The 20,750-nt window shown below is 38.5% G+C and overlaps 3 protein-coding genes, 1 long non-coding RNA gene and 1 other non-coding gene across 9 annotated transcripts; 2 read left to right on the top strand and 3 right to left on the bottom strand.

Annotated features, from left to right (window-relative positions):
• Positions 1,925 to 3,697, bottom strand: LOC108662992. Its single transcript, XR_001928906.1, has 2 exons — positions 3,335 to 3,697; positions 1,925 to 2,244 (listed from the first exon to the last, which is right to left on the bottom strand). It is a non-coding gene; the product is annotated as an uncharacterized LOC108662992 (long non-coding RNA).
• Positions 6,876 to 12,444, top strand: LOC18591747 (monosaccharide-sensing protein 2). Of its 4 annotated transcripts, none has more exons than XM_018125958.1 (6): positions 6,876 to 7,241; positions 7,964 to 8,081; positions 8,363 to 8,923; positions 10,082 to 11,028; positions 11,440 to 11,627; positions 11,796 to 12,444. In XM_018125958.1, exons 2-6 carry the CDS (start codon positions 8,003 to 8,005, stop codon positions 12,238 to 12,240), a joined length of 2,220 nt encoding a protein of 739 aa, XP_017981447.1. In that variant the 5' UTR covers positions 6,876 to 7,241; positions 7,964 to 8,002; the 3' UTR covers positions 12,241 to 12,444. The 4 variants fall into 4 exon arrangements, with proteins under 4 accessions (XP_017981447.1, XP_007018121.1, XP_017981446.1 ...); XM_007018059.2 differs by having other exon boundaries at positions 6,876 to 7,488; XM_018125957.1 differs by having other exon boundaries at positions 6,876 to 7,651.
• LOC18591746 (protein MULTIPLE CHLOROPLAST DIVISION SITE 1) lies at positions 12,608 to 15,593 on the bottom strand. Of its 2 annotated transcripts, XM_007018056.2 has the most exons (6): positions 15,327 to 15,593; positions 15,164 to 15,237; positions 14,783 to 15,055; positions 14,255 to 14,421; positions 13,584 to 13,971; positions 12,608 to 13,042 (listed from the first exon to the last, which is right to left on the bottom strand). In XM_007018056.2, exons 2-6 carry the CDS (start codon positions 15,206 to 15,208, stop codon positions 12,839 to 12,841), a joined length of 1,077 nt encoding a protein of 358 aa, XP_007018118.2. In that variant the 5' UTR covers positions 15,209 to 15,237; positions 15,327 to 15,593; the 3' UTR covers positions 12,608 to 12,838. The 2 variants fall into 2 exon arrangements, with proteins under 2 accessions (XP_007018118.2, XP_017981448.1); XM_018125959.1 differs by having other exon boundaries at positions 15,164 to 15,593.
• Positions 15,505 to 15,576, top strand: TRNAW-CCA. The gene has a single exon. It is a non-coding gene; the product is annotated as a tRNA-Trp (tRNA).
• LOC18591745 (RING-H2 finger protein ATL80) lies at positions 18,036 to 19,014 on the bottom strand. Its single transcript, XM_007018055.2, has one exon. It carries the CDS (start codon positions 18,914 to 18,916, stop codon positions 18,335 to 18,337), a length of 582 nt encoding a protein of 193 aa, XP_007018117.1. The 5' UTR covers positions 18,917 to 19,014; the 3' UTR covers positions 18,036 to 18,334.

Raw genomic sequence — 20,750 nt, 5'->3', positions numbered from 1 at the left:
GCTGAGATCATCATCGTTAGAGTAAAGAGATGTCGATTGAGCAGATGGCAATTAGCCCATGATGGAAAACTGAATTGGGAAGAAAACCCAAGTCACCAGAATTAGGCAAGCTTTGACTGTTCTTGGTTGCATATACCGGTAACCAAGACAGTGGCAATACCAGGTTTCAAGCAACCTGCAAATTATTGTTTCGTGTCTTGTTGTTTTAAACTTGAGAAAAGAGTACAAGACCTTTCAAACTTGAGGTTTTAAACTTCTTGTTGTAAATTATTGGTTCGGTCAGGAGAGCTTTCAAGCATATAAGCAGGCTTGATTTAGTTAACAGAACGACCTTCGTATACTTTTTAACTTCTCCTCGGTTTTAAACTATTGTTAGTTTCTTTATATACAGCTGCATAACAGCAGTGACATAATGAATTGTAGCATATAGATATCAGTTATGTTTTAGTTTGAAGCTTCAATCAAGTTCTAGTTCAGGAGAAACCAAGGCAAATACATGAAATGTATTCTTCTGAAGAGAACTCTCCTTAAAATTCCTCTCAACATACTCTTGTTGATCAAGAGAACTTCATTCTGATTTAACAGGACATAGACTTGCCAAACTGAGAAACAAACTTGCAGCTGAAGAAGAATTCATAGAAACACACCTTTTTATCTGTTGTATCACTTTAGCCACAACCTGGCTACTGTCAATGCAATCACTGACTACCAAAGCGCCATTTTCCATCATAATAGACACCCTCCTTTTAAAATTCTTTGGTCATTAGCCTCTGGCAATTCACTTGCAGCGTATGATCTGGCCCTGACTTCACAAAGCTCACTGTTCCTCACCAGATTCTGACTAAGTTTACCTCTAATCTCAGAATTTTCTATCTGGTTCTCGAGGACTAGATGACATTATCAGAATTTTGATCCGCAGAAGTTGGTGGGGGCACAAACAGCATCAAAGACAATTAGCGTGAGTCCTTAGCCAAGTATCAATACAGGAAATATGAAAAGCACGGTTGCATTTAAGCAATAACTTGACTGTTTCCTCTTCTGGGTCAACCTTCTTGTACTTACAAACGGTGATCAAATTTATGATTGATTGTTGCAAACCAAGAGTGGTGATGAACCAAACAGGATGATCAACTCGATTCTAATCAAGAAGCTCTTCATCTAAACCATCAGTTTGAGCTGGTGGTTGCCTGTTATTACTTGACCAGCACCAACCAAAACATTACTTGACTATAATGGCGTAGTAGCCAATAAGAAGGAAGAAACTGGCTAGTCCAGAAACTAAGATGATCACATAAGGTGAGATCTAATGGTTTTGATCTGAGAAAAAAGCAGGAGGCGGTGGTGGCAGAGGACGTAGATAATAGTAGTCAAAATAAGAGTAGCAGTTGTAAAGGCAGGCAGGATCCCAGAAGTCAGGGCAGTCGACAGTTTGGTTTGTTTTCTGTTTTTCATTGCTATGAAGAGAGAATTGTAGAAAGATGAAAGAAAGAATACCTAATAAGTTGTAAACTTAAACTTTTGTTGAATTGGAAGAGAAGAAATGAAGAAAATTAAGCAGCATGTCTCTTTCAGGGTTTAGTAAGCAGCAGACTGATGTGCATTTAGTATGTGTTTGGTTGTGTTTACCAATTGGTATTATAACAAGAGTTCCAGGTCTCAGTTAGTCTCTGCACAGCGAACATTGCCAATAATTAGCTCATCCTCTAAAGTTTAAATGATTTCTCTCCTTCATTTTACTCTCAAAGTCTTAGCCAAAATCAAAATCATGAGACTGCTATAAAATTTGTTCAGACCCAATTTAATAGCTCATATTGATGCAGAACTATTAAAATTGGAACCAAATTTACTGAATTTGTTTAAGTTCTTCACACCAAAAAAGAGCAACATTCCGATGCAAATAATCTACCAAATTTCTAGCTGCAAGTGACCAATTATAACATTTCCATATTCAAATGGGCTCAACAATCTGAGGCAAGCTTCATTAGATAACATAGAGAGCATTGCTGATCATTTAACAACATAGCAATCCAAATTATCAAACAGTGTCGGGGCAATCTTGTATTCATCACACAATGTCTTATTTTTCAACAAAGTCCGAGAACAACAAAAGATTCATAACCCAAAAGTTCTTCAAAGGCAAAAGAAAATGCCTTCAATTCTCTACATACCTATGTAGCAATTATTGAAGATCCCCCGTCATAACAAAGAGGCTATGGCACATAGCACGCAAACCTTATGATACTCCTGCATCGGGAAAATAAGTAATAGTTAGTGACCATCCAAGACTATATTCTTTTATTGAGCAGCAATTAACAAAAAAGCAGCACATTTTACTCAGCACTCGATACAGTTCTACAATGAGCAAATCTTCATGCTCCAAAATTTTCCACCTAAAAGAACTCTAATCTGTATCCATTCACTAAGTTTGTAATTAAAACAATTATCTTTAGACAGATTTCCAAAACTCACGGAAGTAGCCTTTTGCAAATAATTACAAGTTGATAACCTTACCCTTGTTGCGTAGGAGGAGAAAACAAATTTGGCTAAGAGCAACAACAATCAGAGAAATAAAACAAAGAATCCTTTTTAAAAATGTCTTGTCAAATTCATGAAGAAATCTAATTTATAGACCCTTAAAGGCTGACTATCCAATTATCAGGGAATGGAACCATGAAAGTCACCGCAAGAGTTAACAAACTAGATCACTAGAACGTATTGATAAACCCCAGTTGCAGAAATGGACAAACCATAAAGAATAAGTCGTCATTCTCTGGCATACATGTGTTATTAAAGCATATCAGAGTCTTTGAACGAGATGAGCTCTCTATTGCTATGCAAGCTAGGGCAGAAATGTTGGACTATCTAACAACCTAAGGAAACAGGTTAAAGCTTCAAGGATGGACAGGCTTACTACCGAATAGTTAACCCAGAGTAAAGAGTCATGGAAAATCAATCCTGTCAAGGCAGTTGAATATGGTGGCAACAAATTATCAAAGCCTAGCTTCAGATTAACAAATCAATCCTGTCAAGGCAGTTGCATATGGTGGCAACAAATTATCAAAGCCTAGCTTCAGATTAACAAATCAATCCTGTCATGCATATTGGATTGCAGCACTAAGCAGAACAATTCCTATCAAGTTACAATCAGATCCTTTTTCTGACAATAATTAAAAGACAGAGGGGAAGGGAGGAAATCATCAATAATATCAGTAAAAAAGTAATTAAATCCCAAAGCGCAAACACAAGTAGTCATACAAAACCCTAATTAAAGATGATTCCTTTCCTCACAGAAACAAAAAAGAGAAAAACAAAGGAGGATAGGTAGAATACGAACCAGGAGAAAACAAAAAGGGCAAAAGCGAAAGACAACTTATTTGGGGGATTTGTCGTTCTTGGAAGAAGCGTAGTTGGGAGGAGAGTAAATAAGAGCGGCAACCATGGAGCCCGGCAGCACCACGTACTTGGCTAAATATGCCAGCTTTGTCACCAAAGGCTCTCCCCTCATCAAGGCCATGTTATTTCTCTTCGCCTCCGCCACTAGATCTTCTGATCACTTACTGCTCTACCGGTAGTGTTGGTATCTTTCTTCTTCAATATCTACTACCCTCCACGGAGCTCCAAGTTCCAACTGCTGTCTAAACACTGAATTTTCATATATCAATCAACTCTGAATGTGCACAGCCTACAGGGAAATTGAGGGCAAGCCAAGCCCGCCATCTTGGGCTTTCTCGCTCAATCCAACATAGAATACGGGCTTCATCCAATCTTGGAATTCTACTCAAGTTTGTTTTTGATGGGTCACTCTTGGGCTTCAATCAAAACTTCCGACACAACTCGAGCTTCAATAGGCCTGCCATTTTTGCTGTCCTCTTCTCCATTTTCTTTTCCCATTAATTGCTTTGCATTTTATTACACCGAAAATTAGTATATTACATATTCTGAGCAGAAATTCAGGTCATAAAGCTTATGTCTTTGAATAACAATGAAGATTAGACAAAGAGATGGCAGAAAAGCTTCAGAAGCACTCTTTAGTATTGTAAACAGATTAATACTTACTACACTTGCTATTATATGTACATACTGCAGGAACAAGGAAAGAAAACAAGGACGCACGTCGGTGTGGGTTGTTAAAGATTGAGCCAAAAACCAACTTTCCCTTGAGTAGTTGAAACAAAGGGAGGGGAGCATTATGAAAATTAAAACGGAAAGATGTTCTCAGAATGGGATGATGATGATTGATTAGTTGCTTAGGTAAAGACACTTAATTCATCTGATGTACAATGCGGTTGTGCTCCTTCAATCAGTTTTAGTAGGTTTTGATCATCACGTTGTCTGGATTGCATATGGCATTGAATAAATTAAGGGAAAAAAGGAAAACAGAAAACAAAGAAAATTAAGGTCGCAATGGCCACTCCATAGCTGAAATCAACCGGCAATAATTAAAAGCGACAAGGAGAGAGTCCAACTTAATTAGACTTTGCAGATGACAGTTCATACGTGAAGCTTGATGCATGCGATAAACACATGACATCAATGATAAACATTAGCTAACATGCAAGTGATAGGAAAGTCTTCTTCATCTTTCTCCAAGCTATGACGGTCAGATTTATCATTCTTCTTTTACGAATTACGTGCGGTTAATAACGGAGAAAATAACTATTAGTAAGAACTTTTGTTTTTTCAAAAATTTTAAAATTTCATAATATATATTTGTTCTTTTTAATTTTATAATTTTATTTCTATAATAATTTTTTTATTTAGTGAAATCTATTTCAATAGAATTATTCTCCAAACCCACCTTATCGAATCACTTTTTGTTCGTCTTCTAAGCACAGAATCTTAACTTTGCCAGTACAAGCCGTGTTGTAATTCATTGATGTCAAACTCATTAGATTTCATAACATACATGAATGGAACTATGTAGGAAATGTTGATTATATGAAGGAACAAAAAGAAATTTGGAGCAGGGAGGGAAGAAAGGAGCTATAAATATATAAATATATTGATCAAATTATCAGATATTGAAATTGAGAAATAGAATAACGATTTGATTGAGGGGTTGAGCCTGTCAAGATATATAGTTGAATACTGATCTAGCTTATAGCTAGGGACGTCTGAAATGCTAAGGCAGGAGACAGAGCATGGATCCCGAAATCTAAATTCCAAAAGCGAAGTCATGATATATCTGATATCTCCCACATGTTGGACAAATTTATTCAAAGGAGGAGAAGCGAGAGCACGAGGAGGGCACATGGCCTTGGACGACAGAGAGCAGATTCGGAATGAGTCAAAGATAACTAAAAAAAAATTACGATTCACGACTACTCGCCCCCAAAACTTGCTACACACAAATGCCTAACATGCATGCAAATGCAATACAACAGTGTAGCTAGCTAGACAGTGTGAAAAGTCTCTGCCCCAAGTGGCATGTGCTTTTGTTTTTTTGTTTTTTTTTTAACTTTTCCAACTAACTAATAGACTTTCTTAGTTTCTACTTTCCAGTTTCCTAGTTTCTGTTCCGAAACCATGACTCCTAACCTACATTCCTCGCCTGATTGACCAGTCCAGAAGTACCCTTCCCTCCCACCTTTTTGACAGGCAGATTTATACATAGATTTATGTTCGATATCTAGATTGCCCTTTTCCTGCTTTCAATTCTTCTTCTAGCTAGCTTCTAATTCACAAAATCAACTATTTTTTTTCTTTGAAAGGCATAATTTGTATTTCATCTAATTGAGTTACAAATTGCTGCCATAAGACTTAGTTTCTATACATTATCAAAGACTGATTACAGCAAACTACAACCCTGAAAGCAACTCAGAATTGACCAAAACATTTACATACCACCAGGATTGGATCATGGTTGACAAAAATAACACAACCCAATCCACAAAATAATTAAATACAAGATCTTTATTTTTATATTTATGAATGGCACCAAATTGTCATATCAATCACAATGAGAAAGACTTTAAATTTCTTAAATTTGTTTTCCGTTTCGATCAGCATCAAGCACCAAACTAATTAATGTTAAAGATATATAATAACTTCGAAATGACTCAAAAATACCGTTAATATAGCTTCTTTCTTCGTTGAATGAGAAGGAATGCATTAACATGCAATAGAGTTGCTTGATAAAATCAATTATTCTTTATTTTTATACTTCCAATCCAATCTGTGTAGTGTTAGTGTGTAGGTATACGTGTGTTAACATCTTTTGTTACAAAGAAAATATCTTAAAAATAATTCAAAATTTTTTTTTCAAAATTTTTAAAAAATACAGTATCTTCTTACTTAACAAAAAAAGAAACCATATTAACAGTACTTTTAGATTATTTAATTAAGAAAGAAACTATATTAACGTCATGTCGAAAAAAGATATCTTTAACATTAATTAGTTTGGTGCTTGTTGCTGATAAAGGAAAACAAATTTAAGAAATTTAAAGTCTTTTTCATTGTCATTGATGTAAGAGTTAGGTGCCATTCATACGACATCTTCCTTGGAATGCAAGGTGCATATAGCACCCCGTACGATATATATATATATATTTCTTTATGGCAGAATTGAATTGTATTAATTTGTTTCCTTTTATTTCGAGGAAAAGGCAAAGAAAATCGCAGGGGAAAAATAAAAAATAAAGAGAGAAGATGAGAAAGAAATGAATTTGGGAATTGTGATGTTTGTTGTTTTCCAACGGTTGATGTCAAAGACATTACCCCACAGGTACAGAGAGGGCTGATGCTGACTACCGCACCTCCGTCAATTGTTAGTTCACAGTCACAGAGTAAAGAGGAATAGAAGATTTTTTTCTTTCAAAGTAACAATAAAAATAAAACAATATTTAGCACAAAAGGATCCTTCTCTCTCTCTCCAGTTTATTAGCCATATATTAAGATTATATACTACGAGTACAGTACTAGTGGATTCCAGACTTTTTGTTTTTACTTTTTAAAATTTCTGGTGTGCATGTACCTATCCATGTTTTCCAATTTTTGACAGCTTGCTTCTTTATTTGTTTCTGGTGCAATGCGAATGTAAATAATACTACTAGGCAGTAGATATGCTTCTGTATTGTAAAGACTGAATTCTCTTCTCTTCGAGTTAGAAATTCAGAAGCTTTAATCAGTTCATCTGGGTTTCTGGGTCTTAACCAGAATTGTTATGTTCTCAGCGGAAGTTGGCTGAGTGACGAATGAACTCAGCGAGTGACCTGAGTCAGTTGAGTGACGTCAGAGGCCAGGTACTTAGGTTTGACAAAATGTTGAAGGGTTGTTGAGAACTTGAGAGCGAAACATTCATTGGATTTCCTTTATTTGTTCTAGTATCTAATGCTAACCGCCTCTCTGTGTTTCCACGTCTGGCCTGGTAATAATTTCAGTACAAAAAGGACTTTTGTTTTTCCTCTCCTTGTCTCCAATATAAAGATTCCCATCGAAGAAGCCCCTTCTTACGCTTTGCAGACGGTTTTATTCACTTGTATACAAAAGGCAAGAGCATTGTGCCGCAAAGCTGTACCTTTTAAGCCTCATACTTGCTTATCTCTTTCTCCTATAAGCAAAAAATAACCCTGTTTTTGCTTCTGCAGCCCCTTTTGTACTTTAAATTCACTGTCTGTGTCTCAAAAGTTTCACTTGACCTTTTTGGCTAACGGTAGGTCAGCAACCTGAGAGATCTAGATTCTTGGGTGTATTAAATTTGTTGTCGTCGATGGTGATTGATGTCCTAGTTTCTTTTACCAATCCAAGTAAAATTGTTTTCTGTTAGTTAGTGAGCATTTGCGGTGATGTGCTAATGTGGTTTATGGTTTGATGCTAGAGTAGACTGCTACGGTAGGTTAATTGATGCAATCATGTTTGGTGTTTTTCTAGTGACGAAGTGTTATTCATTAACTCGTTAGATCTGGGTTAGTGATAAAGATGGCGGATAGGTTGATTTGTGATCTGGGTTCTACTCTGCGTGCAGGTTAGTTCCAGAGAGGCTGTTTGATTCATTGGTGAAGAGATGAGGGGAGCTGCTCTTGTAGCCATTGCTGCTACAATTGGTAACTTTTTGCAGGGATGGGATAATGCTACGATTGCTGGTACTTCTTCTTTCGCATTCATATTGTTGCCTACTTCTACTCAGCATGAGGCAGTGAATGTTTAAACCAGATTTTAAATTTGAAATAAGAATTCATGGACTGCATATTCTTTTTTTCTGTTCAAATCATGGTATTACCTGTGCTTCCTGATATTGCTGGTTGGAATTCAATGGAATGAGAATTGAGTCGTTTCAAAGCTTCTAACAAAGAATATCTAGAACTATATGCTGCTAAGCTGTCTTTGGTTGAATCCTGATGGCCTTTTTTTTGGGTGCTTTCAGGAGCAATTGTGTACATCAAGGAGGACCTCAATCTGGGAACTAGCGTTGAAGGTCTTGTCGTGGCTATGTCACTCATAGGAGCCACAGTTATTACAACATGCTCAGGAGCTATATCAGATTGGCTTGGACGGCGACCAATGCTGATAATTTCTTCAATCCTTTATTTTGTTAGTGGTTTGGTGATGTTGTGGTCACCTAATGTATATGTCTTATGCATAGCCAGGCTATTAGATGGATTTGGAATTGGTTTAGCAGTTACTCTTGTCCCAGTCTATATATCTGAGACTGCTCCATCAGAAATAAGGGGATTGTTAAATACACTACCACAATTCACTGGTTCTGGGGGGATGTTTTTATCATATTGTATGGTTTTTGGGATGTCATTGATGGACTCACCAAGTTGGAGGTTGATGCTTGGGATTTTATCGATCCCTTCTCTCCTATATTTTGCCTTAACAGTCTTTTATTTGCCTGAATCTCCTCGGTGGCTTGTGAGTAAAGGGAAGATGCTTGAGGCAAAACAGGTTCTTCAGAGGTTACGTGGCAGGGAAGATGTTTCAGGTTCGTGTTTTGCTAGCTTTATTGTTCTTATAGATTTCTGTTTCTTTTTTTCTTTCCTCCTCTTTTTTGTGCATGTGTTGCAAATGATGGTACTTGGAAGTTGAATAGTTAGATGCTCTGCTTAGAGACAAGAGCAAGGTTTGATGCTTGCTCTGCTTGAGAGGTGTAATGCACATGGTAATAAACATAACTGATAAAATCTAATGAATTATAAGGTAGGAATTCCGATTTTTCATTGATCTTTTTTACTTAAGATTCAATATATTCTAAAGCAAAAGGCATGATGCATGTAGTTCATCAGAAACTTGAGTAATGTTGGTTAATATTTTGGTAGACTATACAAGAGATTGGAAAGTTTACTGGTTTTATCTGTAATTTAGCATGAACAACCTCTGTTAATTGTGAGGGTTTAGAGCCTATATATAGAGAAATTGTTTTGGTTAGTTAAAATTTGGCAAGCCAATCCAAAATTTTTATTGCTTTCATTGTCATGGTCAGGTGTTCACATCTATGTTATGCCTCTTCCCTCCTGCCCCTTTGAATGCACAGTTGCTTTTATCATTTTTTTCTAACCACCCTAAGTTATATTTGAATAGACTCTAAATGTCTAGCTGAAAATTTTCTGTATGATATGCTAGGTAACTTATGTCACTCTGTCGGACCATGCATTTTCTAAAATTTGAATAATGCCCTGTGCTCCAATAAAAGTATCAATATAGCTTCAAATGTTATCATTGCAAATTGCAGAGGAGCATGAGCATGTTTATACAGAAATAACTTATAACCAGCATAAAAGTGTCTATCAAATAAGTATGGTCGAATATGTAAGTGAAGCTAAGAATTGCATGCTTTTTCCGTAATTTGGTTGGCTTCCTTTTGATAAATAGCAGTAAGGTTGGCATCATGCATGGAGTAGATTTTGGGGATGAGGGAAAGAAGAAAATTAATCTTCTGTATTCCTGTCTTTTGCCTCCTTACATGCACTTGGCTCTCCCCACATCAGAAGCTTTATACCTAACAACAAAGGAGCCTCCATAGCTTTTATGGTTACTTAATTCAAAATGATAGAAATTCCTGTCTCCTCTGAGTTTGCTCTTATATAACTAGTTTGAGACTAATTGAGGGGGTGGATCTTGCTGAGACTTCTTTGATCTGCAGGTGAGATGGCTTTGCTGGTTGAGGGCCTTGGCATTGGAGGTGAAACTTCTATAGAAGAATACATAATAGGTCCAGCTGATGAACTTGCTGATGGTCAGGAACCTACTGCTGATAAAGACAAAATCAGATTATATGGACCTCAAGAGGGCCTGTCTTGGGTTGCCAAACCCGTCACTGGACAAAGCATCCTTGGTCTTGCCTCTCGCCAGGGAAGCATGGTGAACCAAAGTGTACCCCTTATGGACCCTCTCGTGACATTATTTGGCAGTGTGCACGAAAAGCTTCCAGAGACAGGGAGTATGCGTAGTATGCTTTTTCCCAATTTTGGAAGCATGTTTAGTACAGCAGAGCCTCATGGCAAAAATGAGCACTGGGATGAAGAGAGCCTGCAGAGGGAGGGTGATGACTACGCATCAGATGCTGCAGGAGGGGACTCTGATGACAATTTGCATAGCCCATTGATCTCACGTCAGACAACAAGCTTGGAAAAGGACATGGTTCCCCCAGCTTCCCATGGCAGTATTCTAAGCATGAGACGCCATAGCACTCTTGTGCAAGATAGTGGAGAACAAGTTGGTAGTACAGGAATTGGAGGTGGTTGGCAGTTGGCATGGAAATGGTCTGAGCAAGAAGGTGAGGATGGAAAGAAGGAAGGAGGGTTTAAAAGGATTTATTTGCACCAGGAGGGAGTCCCTGGATCTCGACGTGGGTCTCTTGTATCACTTCCTGGTAATGATATGCCTGCAGAAGGTGAGTTTATCCAGGCTGCTGCTCTAGTGAGCCAACCTGCTCTTTATTCAAAGGAGCTTATGAATCAGCATCCTGTCGGACCAGCAATGGTTCATCCGTCTGAAACTGCTTCAAAAGGACCAATTTGGGCTGCTCTTCTTGACCCAGGAGTGAAGCGTGCATTATTAGTTGGGGTTGGGATTCAGATACTTCAACAGGTAGTCAGCAGTTTTATTTTTGGACTTCTTTTGGCCCTTTACCTAGCGTTTCTGTCATCCTGTCGCATTCTCCACATTATTTTACAGATTTGAATGTGCTTTGAAAGTCAAATATGGGCCATACCACTTTAAGCTGCAGTTGGATTAGCATTGATTCTTGAGATTAGAACCGATGATACCTTTGCTAGTAGTATTGGTTCTACAGTATCTTGTTTAACATGAGAGTTATTACATGCTTATAGTTCTTTTTGCCCCTGGTACATAAAAATGGAAGTAGCGGCTTGTTACACATTAATGTTTTGCAATTTGTACTATAAGTAGAGAAGTTTGAATCTTTTTATCTGTCAGTTGAGCTGATTATACTATGATTCCCATGGTAAATTAAACTAGCTTTTCCAATTTTATGTGCAGTTCTCTGGCATAAATGGAGTTCTCTACTACACTCCTCAAATTCTTGAAGAGGCAGGCGTTGAAGTGCTTCTTTCAAACTTGGGCCTTAGTTCAGATTCAGCATCATTTCTTATTAGCGCATTCACAACCTTGCTGATGCTTCCCTGTATAGGTGTAGCCATGAAACTCATGGATATATCAGGCAGAAGGTGATTTCCTTTTCTGAAATATTTTTTGCAACTTGTAATTCTTCAGTCTGGCTCTACTATATTTTAAATAGGAGAATCACTTTTTTCTTAATTTTCTCCATTCGCACTTAGGTTTTTTTTTTCTAAAGAAAATGGACAAAGAAACTAATACTCATGTGTTGTTTGCAGGCGGCTGCTACTGACCACAATTCCTGTGCTTATAGTGTCACTTATCATTCTAGTTTTTAGCGAAATTGTGGATTTGGGTACAGTAGTAAATGCTGCTATCTCAACTGCATGTGTTATCATCTACTTCTGCTGCTTTGTCATGGGCTATGGACCAATTCCGAATATCCTCTGCTCTGAGATCTTTCCAACAAGGGTCCGTGGCCTTTGTATTGCAATCTGTGCTTTGGTTTACTGGATTGGAGATATCATTGTTACCTACACTCTGCCTGTAATGCTCAGTTCCATAGGCCTTGCTGGCGTCTTCGGAATCTATGCTGTTGTATGCGTCATCTCTTTGGTCTTTGTCTTCCTGAAAGTCCCGGAGACCAAAGGCATGCCACTTGAAGTTATTACTGAGTTCTTTGCTGTTGGTGCAAGACAGGCTGCTGCTACCAAGAATGAGTAACTCACTGCTTTCAACGGTCTCAATTGCTCTGCAATTTCAGCTCTTAAGCATTCATCCAACTTCAGTTTGGAGATTTTTTGGGCATCCTTTGTATGAGGGATTTTCTTATTCAAACATTAAAATGATATTTTTTCCCTTTTAATTGGATTATAGTAACATACCAATTTAATTTAAGAGAATGGTAGAGATGGATGTTTCATGACACCTTTTCTTGATCAAGAGTCCACTAAGCTACTCTCCATCTGTTCTTGTCTGGAAGTAGTCTTATAACTAGATATCATAATGCCTGTAATTTAGTGAAAATTCCTTTCAAAGATGTTATAATAAAAAATCCGGTTATTCTTCAGATACAAACAGGCCCAGATAATTGCTATAAAGGATCTTAACATAGAGCAAACTGCATTTCAATAATCATATCAAACACTGCAACTATCTGTACAACCTTGCTCCCCCTTTTACAATTGCACTTCAGGCTTGGGTGTACCTCAAAATCAATTCCAGTGGTAATTCACAAGGATATTATCTTTCATATAGTACAAATCAGGAATTCATTGCAGAAAATGGTATTCATAAACTGATACCAAGGCCACCAGATATTTCAGGGTTTCTGCGTTTCCTCAGAAGACAAGTTGCTTTCAATGGAATTGGAGGCACGCTCTGGTTCAGGGGGTTTATTGTCAACTGCATGATTGTTAGTGGGGCCCTCCTCGGCAAGTTCATCTGGCCTGGCATTTAATTTGAATGGTCTCTGGAAATCTTTAGCATTTCTACTGTCAATAAATAAATTATTCAATTTTTCCTCCTGCATACAAAAACATTCAACTTTTCAAAGAGAAGCTCCAGAAATGAGGCAGCAACCTACAGTATACACTGGTAACCACGTTTACAACAGTAATCAGTAACCCTAAATATGCACAAAGGACTTTGCATAATTATGGCCCCATTAAAACAATGAGTAGATAAAAAGTTATATTGATCAACGACCTGCAGATGTGAATCCCCAACACACTATGCAGAATAAAAACTCATTTAAGATAAGCAGAAATGTAAGAAGAAAACTCCTAATTTCATGCTAGCAACAGTCCTTTATCATACACATTGCAGTTGCCAAAAGAATGTGCAAACAAATTCAGTTTCTTGGTTGATACAAGGCACTAATCTGGTGCATTTATCACTAAGCTTCTCATCCAAAATAACCAATGGTGTTAGCATGTTGATTTCCCAAACAAAGTCAACTACTTGTAATGACTACAAAAGATTATCAATATATAAGCTACCTACCCTGTGAGCAAGTTATTAGGTATAGAATCGTGTTACCACTGCAAGACTTTAAAACTACTTACATTTTGTAGAGCTTCAAGCTTTCTCTGCAGTGCCTCGTGCTCAGCTTGAATACGGAATGGAACACCATGTTTTTGGTACACATTGTTTTGTGCCAGGTCTTCATCAATGTCATTAGCAGTGGTTGCAAAAGGATGATTTGCAGGAATCCATCTGACTGTGTCAGGGTCAACATCAGGAGGAATTGAATCCCCCTCTTTAAGGAATATTGTAGGTCTCTTCCACGGGTATGCTCTTGACCTCCTTTTCTGATGGATAGCTTGTTGCTCATTGGTAAGTGTAACTGGAGCTAAGCGATAAAGCTTTCCACACATCTCTACAGTTGAATTACTCTTGCCAACCTTCACAAATGGATTATTAAATGGGTCTTCATACTTGAGAGGTCTTGATCTGTAAAAACCAGATTTAAAGAATTAAACTACACCATTAACACAAGGAATGCACATTGTAGCCAAAGCTGTGAAATGTGACAGAACTGCACATCACCTATGGTAGCAGTAATTAAAAATGATTGATCATATGCAATGAAATGCTAGCCCTTAAGAATAAATAATTATCCCCTAAGATTAAATAACATGAAATTTGCCCAAAAAGCAATAAATTCAGGAAATTTACATCCTTTGCAGAGGCAGCCACAAGGCAAAGGAAAAAGTGTTACAGAACGAAATCATACATGCCTCTTCTATCTGATCTTAGCTGGCCACGCCTTACAAGATCAGCTACGGAACCAGGATGGCTCTGCCTTGACTTCCTCGCCATGTATGCTCTCGCAGCAACAACCAGAATTGCAATTGCAGTGCACAACCCAATCGCAAAGTTATTTCCGGGGCATTTTTTCATCTGAGACAAACAAGAAACGGCCATGGCTTTTCATATTAGACTTTTTTTGTCAAGTAATCCATACAACACTGCCTCTACTAGTTTTTCTGACAATGGCAATGAAAAGCAAATGTACCAATGACTAGCAAAACAAAGTTAACAATGATCAATACTGGAGTGATCCTTAGCATCAATAGGGGACCAATGTTAAAAAAATTCTATATAAGCAGTAAATGGTTTCAAGTAAAACTAATGTGCGCTCAACATCTAAGCTAGCAACTACATTTCAGGACCTTAGTATAAAATGAAACCAAAACCTGCTTAATCACCAAGAAAAATTATCCATTTCTTATCAAATTAAATATAGATAACTGAAAATTACCAGAAAAACAACTGGAGGGAAAGATGCAATGGATTCCTGAAAGGTGGAAAGTGGGTCTTTGGAATCTACGACCAGAGTCTGTTTTGCCGTATCAGCCACCTCATTTTGGGCACGCTGGTCCTCATCGGAGCTCACTGAATCATTGATGGCTCTCAGCAAAAACCTTCTGTTAGTTGTTAGCTGAATCCAGCTTAGCTGTTGGCTTAGGCTACGATGTAGCAGGAAAGGTGTTCCATCTGAAGAAACCCGGTCCTTCCACCCCCGAATTGAAGGCTGTTATCACACAGTTGACCCCCCAACACACACAAAAGAAAAACAAAAACAATTCAATGACAGAGAATATGTAAGAGAAACCATTAGGAAGAAAATTTTGGGATTTACCTGGAAAGGAAGGGAATGGAAGTGTAGACTCCAAACTGATGCCATTAGGATTTCGGAGATAGAAATTTCTCGTACTGAAAGACAAAAACAGAGGGGTATTAGCAATCCCCTCGAGATTTAGTAGATAACAACAGTGCGTTCAGGTTACGATTTGACAAATTACCGTTGAAAAGAGGTCACCAGCAGACTCCTCACATTTCAGTTAATCACTCACTATGCTTCGCACTCCCAATGAAAGCTTCCCGAGTGTGTGACGAACTGTAGGCCTTCGGTCTTGGAGAAACCCCCAAAAGGAGAAATCTCCCAGCCTTCATGGAAGACTGAACCAAAATCCAGCAGGTGGATCCGTGGCGCAATGGTAGCGCGTCTGACTCCAGATCAGAAGGTTGCGTGTTCGATTCACGTCGGGTTCAAATCCCGCCACGTTTTTCTTTTTTTATTTATTTTTTTAATTTTTTGGTTGCTTGGTTCACTGAGGAATTTTTTCTAGGACAAAGATGCACTTTGTACGAGGACAAATTTAGGTCAGTCCAGTACATGGATGTCAATTTTGTATTAGGTATGTTTTTCGACTCCTCTAATAAAGGATGGTTTTGCAGGTGTTGCTCTTTTTTCTCTTTTGAAAACATTTTTGAAGCATAAATACCAGAAATGATTGCTTTGAAATTCTTATGACCTTTCACCATCACTTACCCACTAAGCAATACTATAGAATTTCCCTAATTCTGTACTATATATTATAAATATTATCATATATATCCTATTAGTCCCACTTGACCTAGCTAGCTACTCTCAATGTTGGCTAGCTTAATTAATTAATAAAGAGTCAAGCAAATTGCTCAACGTCCTAGATGCGCATTAAGGTCTTTAATTCATATCCTCCTAGTTAATCAAGTTTCTTTTGAAAAAGAAAAACAAATTTAAGCAGCTAGGACTAATTGACATCGTCTTGCTACATAGAATGCAGACATGCACACCGCATGAGAGTTGAGCCACACTCCCCCCCCCAAAACTCAATATTTCCATGCACCATCTGAATTATCTCCACTGCTTGCCTCGCCTTCTTTTATTTCTCTGATAACGTTTCTTCCGTGTGAATGTGAGATATATATATATATATCCTGTTGTGGTAAAAGACCGGCCGGCATGAACTCCCGGAGTGATGGGTTAATCTGGTACTCTAGTGGACCATCCACCTTATTTTAATGGACGGCTTGAAAATAAAAGGAGTATATTATAAGGTTTTATTGATAAACAAATGGTTATATACCAGCATAAGGTGGACTAACACCATCTTTGTTAGGTCAAGACAAGAAAGAAGATAATCTAGTTTTTGAAAATTTTGGAGTTATCTTTATGTGAACATTAAGTAAATAATTAACGATATCTTAAGACATTAATTTACTCATTTTTGTTCGGAGTCTGCCAGTGGGTGTCACAATCTTGCTTCCATCACCTGTTTGTAATAAGAAACAAAGTTTGATAGTTAGTGATCAATTCAAAACCAACCCCGGTTGCCATTTTTAGCCATTACCCACCTTATGCATCGGCAACACCTTTGGCTTTTCGAAATGTTAAAAAAAAAAAATAATGGAAGCAGTTCGGAAGCTGCCAAAATGAGTATTTAACTTGAAATATAATGCAAAACGACGGCATGGTGTTTTCGCCTTTTTCAATTGGTGAAATCATTGTCAAACGTCAACTGACCCTTTTTGTTTATTGCTTGCACTCAATGGACTTGGGAGGTCGGCACATACCGCCCCCTTAGATTACTTAATTAATCACTTACTGGAGGATATGGTTTTGTCATGCGAGAAAGCAGGTTCTGACGTATGATTATAGTGGTGAAACAGGAGAGAAATTTCTTAAAAAAATTCATTCACCCCAAGTTGATAAACAAGAGGAATGTCTTTGGTGCTCTTTAACCCCTAGTCAGTGAAGAGAAAGTTGCAGCATTGCATGCTCCTGGACGTGGAACGAGAATCTTGACACCCAGACCTACCAAATAAAAAGAAAAAGAAAAACCCAAAAGGCCAAAGGGCAAAACAAGTTGTTTAAACATGCGGCAACCCACTTTATCTTGGCTTATCAGGTATAAAAGTAACCGGGAAAAACAAAAGAGATCGACTGTTAACAGCATCAAAATCAAAATGTAACAGGAGGCGGTTCATGAATGGGCAAATCTTTTCCTTTCAGATTGGATGATCGTCCTACACAAAAGCAAGCAACAGACCTCTATTACAGGCTCAAGTGCTGGAAGTGAAAGGACTCGTGTTTGACAGGTGCTCCCGCTTTCGGAATTTTGATTCTCTTCTGTTCATCACTTTAGATGGTCCTCCTGCCATCTTGAAGGGGTCCCATTTCTTTCCACCGATTCCATGGCCCATTTTACTTTTTGATTTGTTTTCTTTATTTCAAGTAACAGTAATAAGAATTCAGGCAACGGGAAACAAAAACCAGCCCCCAGTCTCATTGAGAATTTGAGATGGACATTAATAATAAAGAAAGAAAGAAAGAACGTGCAACAAAAAACACTTCAACATGAAAGGACCATTGCGAAAGAAATTCCTGAACTGAGAGTTCAATCATTTTCTTCTGGTAAAAGCGAAGAACCAGACTTTAACCAAAGAAAAAAAAAGAAAAGAAAAGGAAAGTGACGAACCAGACCAAAGTCCGAACAGAACAAAAAGGCAGCAAAGCAAATCAACATACGGGGCACACTTACTTTAACTTCAAAACGTAGCTTGGATCAGCTCAGGCTGTATTTATGAATTAATGCAAGCTGTTCAGGGTTAAGATTCAAGTGTTGGCATCTGGGATTTTTAGTTCCAGAGAAGTATTGATGACTAGACAAAATGGAAGGGAACTCACATCACTGAAAAGTTGCTCAATTTTCATTCTTGAACCATTAATCTTTTTTGTGTGGGTACTCTGAACTAATTATGTTCTTACAGGAATCTGACATTCTGAATTCTGCCTATATTTTTTACATACATAAGTACCACTTAACTTTACATACATACACCAAATCAAATACTACTACATAGAAATTCGAATAAAATCCAAACCTAAATGCTAGTAGTGGTAGTAGTAACAATTCAGGAGGCAAGCTAACCTAATAGAATTAACTTTGAAAAGAAAGAAAAAATGGGGAACCCTGAGACTGAGAGGCTAGGGCAAGAACCTATTGACCTCATCTTCACGCTCCTTCAATCTGGCCTCAGTGTCAGTTCCCGAGGTTGAAGCCCCCGGCCCGGGTAAACCGCCGCACTTGTGGCATCTGGCAACTACCAGAATCTGACGGCAGGAAGGGCAGGAAGAATGGGACCCCAGCCACATGTCGATGCAGGCCACGTGGAAGCCGTGGCCGCACTGCGGCAGCACCCGGATTTCATCGCCCACCTCAAACTCCGCCAGGCAAATTGCGCAATCGGAGAATTTGGCAGAGGATTCAGCTGAAAAGGTGGCCTTGGGGAGGGATTTGAGGATCTTCTTCTTGAGGCCCTTGTTGGCAGGAGGCGTAGGACGAGGTGTATCTGCTGGGTTGGAGGCAGAGCTGCCGGAGAGTCGGCGAAGCCAGGCGCAGCGTGCGACAGCGATGAGACCCAGCACGCAGATAAGGGCGCAGAGGAGAGCTGCAAGGATTACGACGAAGTCGGAGTCGACGGTTGCCCCTTGTTCAGGAGGCGGCGGCGGCGGCTCGCTAGTTGCCGAGGAGTTGGCGGCGCCTAGGAGTCTGAAAGGACGAGTCATGTGAAGAGAGAGAGAGTGAGAGAGATTCGTTTATGTACTGTAGTGTTGTGTTGTGTTGTGTCCAGTTGTTCTAACGTTTTCTGTTGAAGTAATGATTTTAGATGGGGTTTTATAGTAAATCAAGAATCTCTTTCGTTTCGCGGTCTAATTTATGCGTTAATTACTACTACTAGAATAATTAATTACCACCGTTTTTATTGTTTCCTTTCCATGAATGACCCTCTGTTTTTGCTACTCATTCATCTACACCCCTGCATGCAACTCTTCTCATTTTGGACTTCCGTATCATCATGTAACAATTGTCAAATTCGTTTGAAAGACCTTTCTTTTCCTTCGATCCCACCCTTTTTTTCATTCTACTGATACAGTTTAAGATCGAAAGTCAAATTTTTGAGTTATGTAGGTCATGATTTTCCTTATTTTGGTAGTATGAATGAGCAAGAAAGAGGAAGCCCAATACTTTGCTAGGCAAAAGAGAAGCAGATTAAAAAGGTCTTGTCTTTGCTCTTGCCAAACCAAAAGAAAAAAAAACAATGACGGAGGCCAAAGATGGCAAACAGGCTACTTAGTTCTTCGATTCTTCATTATTTTTTTGGGTTCCCTTTCTTTACGCTTTAGGTTACTGCAAAAAAAGCTCTTCGTATTGTCTTTTCGTGTCAGCCAAAAGAAACAGAGAAGTTGCAGCGGCTTATGGTTTTGTACCATTAACGCTGGTACGCTGGGGAAGTAGCTTCATATTCTGCTCTTTGTTCTCAATTCTGCTTACGCGTGTCGAAACTATTGCATGTGTTTCTCTTAGGGACAAATTTTCGGTCACCCTTTGATTCGTTGTCACTTGTCAGATAAACAGGGTGAAAGCACAATATCTTCTCTACGTTTCAAGATTCGATTGCTTCTTGTTTTGAATGATTCCGGTTAATCTGATCATTCATCTATATTTTTGCTTTAGTGAGCCCTTGATAGAAAGAGCACACAACACAAGGGACAAAAATGACAAGTGACAGGAATTTCCCTGAAAAACAAAACAAAAAGAAGTGGTAGGATTTGAACCCAAAACTATGTATTTTCAATTAAAAGAAATGATAGCGAAGAATGTAGTCCACTTTTGTTGACCAAACCGCAACGAGCGCCACGGATTCCCATTCCCCATCAGGTATGATGATGGAAACAGTTTTTAATTCATTTATTGCCCATAGCCAACCTTGGGTGCATCTGTCCGTGCGTGTTTCCTATTCCCATTTTGTTCTTTCAATCCAAACTTTTTTCTTTCAAGGTGTTAACGTTTTGAATGATCATACTATACACACGTGTATATTAACAGATGGAAAAGTGGTTACATCTTTTTTACGTATTCATCCACGATTTCTCATCATCTAAACATGTTGAAAAGTGCGTGGGAAAAGTTTGTTTTCAACAGTATTTCCCACGAAAACGTTGCCCAGGACCACGAGGGATGAGCTTTCCAACTCTTCGCTTTCCAGATTTGGACACCAAGTCAAAGTCTCCGCCCAACTACACATGCTTAGGCAGCGAGCATCGGACAAGTTATCTCTCGTGACGTGGGAGTCAAACTAGAAAGTTGTGAGCCATTGCCATTCTCATCCTCGTTCTCGGTCGTGATTATCCTTTTGTCGACCTCCTTAATATCTTCATGCTCTCCCACTCCCACTACCCACCTTCTGTTTTTCAATGTTCTTCTAGCCTACTCAGGTGAACTACCGTTTGAATACGCCTCTTGTTTGACTCGACCAGTGCACGGTTAGTGGAACAACTTGGCTTATGTTCTTTCCACTAATTATTTCTACCACTTTATAGGTTTTGATATTTAATTATT

The sequence above is a fragment of the Theobroma cacao genome, chromosome 8 (assembly GCF_000208745.1).
Source record: "Theobroma cacao cultivar B97-61/B2 chromosome 8, Criollo_cocoa_genome_V2, whole genome shotgun sequence".
Taxonomy (NCBI): Eukaryota; Viridiplantae; Streptophyta; class Magnoliopsida; order Malvales; family Malvaceae; genus Theobroma; species Theobroma cacao.
Note: the sequence above shows the minus strand (reverse complement) of the source record. Positions and strands in the feature narration are given on the sequence as shown.

Coding starts and splice junctions, on each gene's coding strand:
- LOC18591747 (XM_018125958.1), top strand. CDS start 8,003: ATGAGGGGAGCTGCTCTTGTAGCCATTGCTGCTACAATTGGTAACTTT. Junction 8,082..8,362: donor GGATAATGCTACGATTGCTG/GTACTTCTTCTT, acceptor GGGTGCTTTCAG/GAGCAATTGTGTACATCAAG. Junction 8,924..10,081: donor TGGCAGGGAAGATGTTTCAG/GTTCGTGTTTTG, acceptor TTTGATCTGCAG/GTGAGATGGCTTTGCTGGTT.
- LOC18591746 (XM_018125959.1), bottom strand. CDS start 15,208: ATGGCATCAGTTTGGAGTCTACACTTCCATTCCCTTCCTTTCCAG. Junction 14,422..14,782: donor TCCCTCCAGTTGTTTTTCTG/GTAATTTTCAGT, acceptor TGTTTGTCTCAG/ATGAAAAAATGCCCCGGAAA. Junction 13,043..13,583: donor AGCTTGAAGCTCTACAAAAT/GTAAGTAGTTTT, acceptor TTTTGTATGCAG/GAGGAAAAATTGAATAATTT.
- LOC18591745 (XM_007018055.2), bottom strand. CDS start 18,916: ATGACTCGTCCTTTCAGACTCCTAGGCGCCGCCAACTCCTCGGCAACT.